The sequence below is a fragment of the Etheostoma spectabile genome, chromosome 23, assembly GCF_008692095.1.
Source record: "Etheostoma spectabile isolate EspeVRDwgs_2016 chromosome 23, UIUC_Espe_1.0, whole genome shotgun sequence".
Lineage (NCBI taxonomy): Eukaryota > Metazoa > Chordata > Actinopteri > Perciformes > Percidae > Etheostoma > Etheostoma spectabile.
This window is the reverse complement of record NC_045755.1, coordinates 4,712,148-4,717,209: the sequence shown is the minus strand read 5'-3', so window position 1 is coordinate 4,717,209 and position 5,062 is coordinate 4,712,148. Positions and strand designations below refer to the sequence as shown.

At 40.1% G+C, this 5,062-nt stretch overlaps 1 protein-coding gene across 2 annotated transcripts in view; it reads left to right on the top strand.

The window, feature by feature from the left end:
* lrmp (lymphoid-restricted membrane protein) overlaps nucleotides 1–5,062 on the top strand; it is a 74,003-nt gene that overhangs the window by 68,069 nt on the left and 872 nt on the right. For both annotated transcript variants that reach the window (XM_032504941.1, XM_032504942.1), the window contains exons 33-37: nucleotides 49–89; nucleotides 199–264; nucleotides 1,329–1,387; nucleotides 2,333–2,431; nucleotides 3,492–3,620. In XM_032504941.1, coding sequence (XP_032360832.1) covers nucleotides 49–89; nucleotides 199–264; nucleotides 1,329–1,387; nucleotides 2,333–2,431; nucleotides 3,492–3,620 — 394 coding nt within the window. The remainder of the gene's footprint in view (nucleotides 1–48; nucleotides 90–198; nucleotides 265–1,328; nucleotides 1,388–2,332; nucleotides 2,432–3,491; nucleotides 3,621–5,062) is intronic.

The window sequence follows — 5,062 nt, the reverse complement described above, 5'->3', positions numbered from 1 at the left end:
TAAATTATATGCGCACACACACGGCAACTAAACTGTTCCTCTTTCCAGATGACTTCCGTGGCAAGAAGCAGCCAACACAGTACTACAAGGTCAGCTGCACCTGGGTTACATATGATTTTATCATTCACCTTTACTCAGCACTGATTATGTTCATAATGTTCATATTTGTTCTATGAAGTTTCTTTTATTCCTCAACAGTCAACAACTCGGCGGGTCAGCATAGCATCAATCCCACGCTCTGGAGGCAACGTGCACTTTGACATGGTAAGAACAATACACTTTTCATTTTCTTAGGATTGCTTTTAATTAGGGCTGAAAGGATTCCTTGAGTAACTCTAAAACCATGTAACTAGCATTGTATACTGCTGTGTTTCCACATGGATGCTTATTACGGTCACACAATGGGCTGACACTGCGTAAATACATGTCATGAAGTCTGATGGCGCAGTTTTAAAAATGATAAAGAGAGGAAAAATAGTAAGGGGCTAAGACAAGACAGGTGGAGAAAACGGCGGAAGGTTTAGGATCACTTTAAGCTGAAAAAAAAGCAGAAAACAAGCTAAAACGAAATCTGTTGGTAAACTTAACTGCTGGGGAGCATAATCAGGCCCTTTCTCTTAACCAGTGCCTCCTGCACATGGCTACTTAATACGCACATGAATGACGACATCCGATCATGCCGATGATGTCTTCATTCTTTCTAAACTTCACACAGATCAGCCTTCTGAAAATGTGTCCCCCAAAACAGAATAGCTGAATAGCCCTGCTGTAAGCTTTGTACAGTCGCATATAAAAGCCAGAGGCATGAAGGAGAAGGGGGGGGGGGGCAAAAAAAAATTATATTTAGGCCATCAAAAACATACTTTGCCAACCTGATTAAGGAGCAGGGTGTCCCACGAGGCTACTGTTTAAAAATATTAGCATCTATTCCTGTTATTATATGCAATTTAAGCAAAACAATTGTTGCTTTTTCTCAAAATTAGACCTTTCTTTTATACATCTACTATTGCTGTCTACTATAAAGCAAAAGCATTTCTTATCCGGTTACTCAATTAATTGATGGAATAATCGGTAGAATACTGGATTTCCTAAAATAATTGATAGCTGCAGCCCTACTTTAAATGCCACGTTCATGCAGTGCAGGTCAGAGTATGAAAATTGTAAGATCATGGTTAAATATATATAAATGTAAAGTCTGAATCCACAGTGAACCTAACTCCATGTAAAATAAGTACAGTAAGACAGGTTTTCATAGGTTTTAGAAAAATAAATCCAGGCTTTCCACAAAGGAGCATTTTTGTTGAGATTGTTTGATTTTCCCACCACAGTCCAAAACACAAGACTGCTTAGAGGCTGAGACGGAGAGACTGACCAGGCGATCCCCATGGTAGGTAATTTGTATGTGTGTTAATGTGTAGGTTGAAAACATTTACATGTAGAGTGAAGGTAAACAAGATATGTGTATGGGAGAGTGTGCTTAAGTTCAAAGTAGGAGGACTGTTCAAAATACTCTACCTTTTAAAATTAGGACTTAAAGTCTTAGGTCTTAAATATCTCTTTTCAAGCTTTGAATCTTGAAGTATTGGAATACATTGGGTGGGGGTTAGGTAGGAGTAGTTGTGAGACTGGAGACGCGTGTATGTGTCGATCAATCTGTCTACAGACGTTTGCCAGCGGGTGAGCTAGGATTTAGTTCAGTTACTTGACCTTAACTGCTGTCTGTCAGTCAGCCTGGCAGGCAGTTAGCCTGCCGCTGTGCACTCTGCTGCTGCTGACAGACATGTACAGAACACGGAATCACTTGGCTAATCACATTACATAAAATTATGCATGTACAAAATATACACATTTAATTTAAATACTTTATCAAGGATAAGCTGTTACTTACAGTTTTCAGGTGATCTGCCAAACTACATTTGTGATATGACTGGTAAGGTTAGATGGTAGCTGAGGCCAGGCGCCGGGATGAAGTGAGGCAGACCGAAACTAGGCTTACACACATAAGCACCCCAGCCTATATACACACACACACACACACACACACACACACACAGCGCTCCTTCTAAGAATATGGACTACTCTGAATTTTTGGGTAATGCATGATAATAAAAATGTTAAAATTAAAAACAAAGCATTTAAATACTGATTTACAAGTTGATTACTATGGCAACGATCAAAGCTTTGAAGCATTCGGGTCAGCCCTATGCTGTTTCTGAAGTGCAGGAAGCTACTGTCTGTGGCTTTCGTTTTCAAGCCATGGAACCTTGCTATACCATGACATGAAGCTTGTTGTTGTTATTTCCCTACTGTATGTGATAATGATGGTTTCCAGGAATGTGCCAGGAAAGAGCAATGCGCGCCCCCCACTAAAGCGCTTTGTTAGCTCTGCGGCCTGGGTTGACACTGAAGAGCCCTCTCTCATGATGAAGGGGTAAGACATGTCACGAAGAAAGGAACCACGCTGGCTGTGTCGCACAAGTATTTTTTATTTTTTTTACTGTGGCCCCAGATGCATAAAGATGGCAGCTTTCTGGTGTGACATCATTACCATTGACAATGAAGAATATTTGGATGTTTCAGTCCCTTTTACTTTAGTTATGGTTTCTCGTAGTCAATTGTAGCAGATGTTATCAAAATAGATATAAAAAAAAAAATGTAATTGCAAACATTATAGAGTAACATTATAGATTATAGACATTCTGCTTAAACCTTGTCCTTCCTAACAATTCTGTCTCCACAAAGAAAACATGCTTGAAACGTTTTGATGGTCGTCAGAAAGCAGTTTACGAAGCACTATTGCGCAACAATAAGTGCTATTAAATAACAAACCAGAAACTTTGAAGGAAAACATTTTTAATTGCAAATACCTGTAACAACAGTGATAATGTAAAGGAAAGCTTGAAGCTTAGACTGCTAAAACAAAGCATGTTATCCTTTGAGACCAGAAGGAATCAGTGATGACATCAAACCACACAGCAGCCATCTTTTATGCATCTAGTCCCTCTTCGCATGTGTTCATTAAAGGCGAACGTCCTATTGTGTCATTTTACAAATGTAGCACATTTTTGCTTTTGTGTCTTTGTAAAATGTAAAGTAAGAGACTGTGTGGACATCATGTAGCTTTCAAATGTTTGGAAGAGGAGAGTACAATTTTCTCTTATTGAACAGCTAAGCCAAAATTGAAGCTTGGATGATACGAATGAAGGCAATTCAAAGCTCTCCAAATATATGAAACCTTAAATTGCTTTGTGGGTTTGTGAGATAATATTGGAGCATGTAAGTGGATTGGTGGGAATGTATTGTTATATTGCAGGGATCTCTCAGTGTACAGTACAGCAGGACAATGTAAATCACTGAATATTTGTTGGCTGCATTATGCATGAAATGTGCATGTGCACATACAGTATCGTGGTGGTAATGGGGCCATGCTTGTATGTGAATGTGCAACTGAACAGTATGTTTGTGAATGCCTGACCCACGCGTGCCCACAGGACGGCCTACGACAACACCGACTGCCCGTCGGAGGACGAGCAGAAGGAGCAGCCGGTGGCAGAGAGGAGGAGGTCCAGTCTCAGTGAGCTGGGCAGCAAACTCACCTCCCTCATTCTGCCCCTCAAGACGTTAGTCCAACCAAATGCCCACCACTAGCCTACTGCAGCACCACTTTCTGCCAGAAAAGCTAAGAGGCTAGCTGCATAGTGAAAGAGTTCATCATTTAGCTGTACATTCCAGTAGCTGCAAACCGAATGTTGTCTGGTATCAGAGATCATCCTAGACACGCTATATTCAAAAATTTGTATCTGTCTGTCCTTGATGTTAAACTTCCTTCCTGTGTTGTTTTTGCACAGCTCACACAGCCATCAATGTGTCCAGTATTATGACATCAGTGAATTAAACTTTTAAAGTTGGTCTCTGATGGTGGCGCCCCATAGCTATTCCACCATTGTGGCTATCGCTACTCATGCTAAGAAGCAAACAGCAAATTATGCATCATGAACATTTTATTATCACTTATGTGTTACAAACAGGAACAAAAGGTTGTGTGAGTATATGGAACCTTCTAAGTGATGAAACTCCTTCATTATATGGGTCTGTGCTGGACTAGCTTCTTCTTTGCTCCAGGGTACTCAACTGTCTTGAGATCAGTGTACGTCAGTGTGGCGAGGGATTTCAGAAGCACCATGATCTGTGTTTAATGCATGGATCTCAAGTTCTGATTTGCTGTGTGCAGCTAACAAAGCTTCTAACTGATTACTAATTCATCTTTACCCTGCATAGTCTTCTGTCATTTATTAACATGTTCAGCCTCTTTAACAATTTTATGTGCAAACTACTACACCTGGACTATTTTCTCTATTTTTGTGGGGCAACTAAGTGTTTTGTGCAAGCGGATCATGTGTTGTGAACTGTGTTCTGAACTTTCCTCTTTTCCTCCCTCCACATTGCTAAGAAGTCAGGATGAGCTGTTTGTAATGCTGTAAGTGTGTATGGAGGAGAGTCCAAAATGGAGGTGCTTGTGGTATATATATCGCTCTTCAAAAAAAAAAAAACATGCAAAAGGCCTGTATTATCAAGTAAGCGAGCCAATCAAAGGCCACTTGAAACCTTGCACTGACTCTCTTAGTGACTAAAGTTATGTTGATAGATTCCAGGCCAAAGTTGTCTGCTGCCTTTGCCTTACCCTAAATGCTCAAACCATATTCATGCCAACCGCTTTTAACTGTGCTGGTGACAGCTTTTTCATTATGCTGATGATGTAAATGGTTCGCCATCTTTGACACTGTTGGAGATGCGTGGCAAAATACGCCTCATTGAAGCAAACTTTAAACCACAACAAGCTGGAGCTAATTCACCGCCTGCCATCCATTGCATTAGTTACCACAAATGACCCACAGTTTTTACAAAAAAAAAAGTGACCTATTTCCTTCCCTTTAAGTCATTATTGGTAACTTATTCAATATCTTGCTTTATCTTGGACCATTTTTTTAATCTCTCAAGCCTTATTTTCTATTCATGTGCTAACTTGTTATACTATTTTGCTTTATCTTGGGACCGTTTTTTT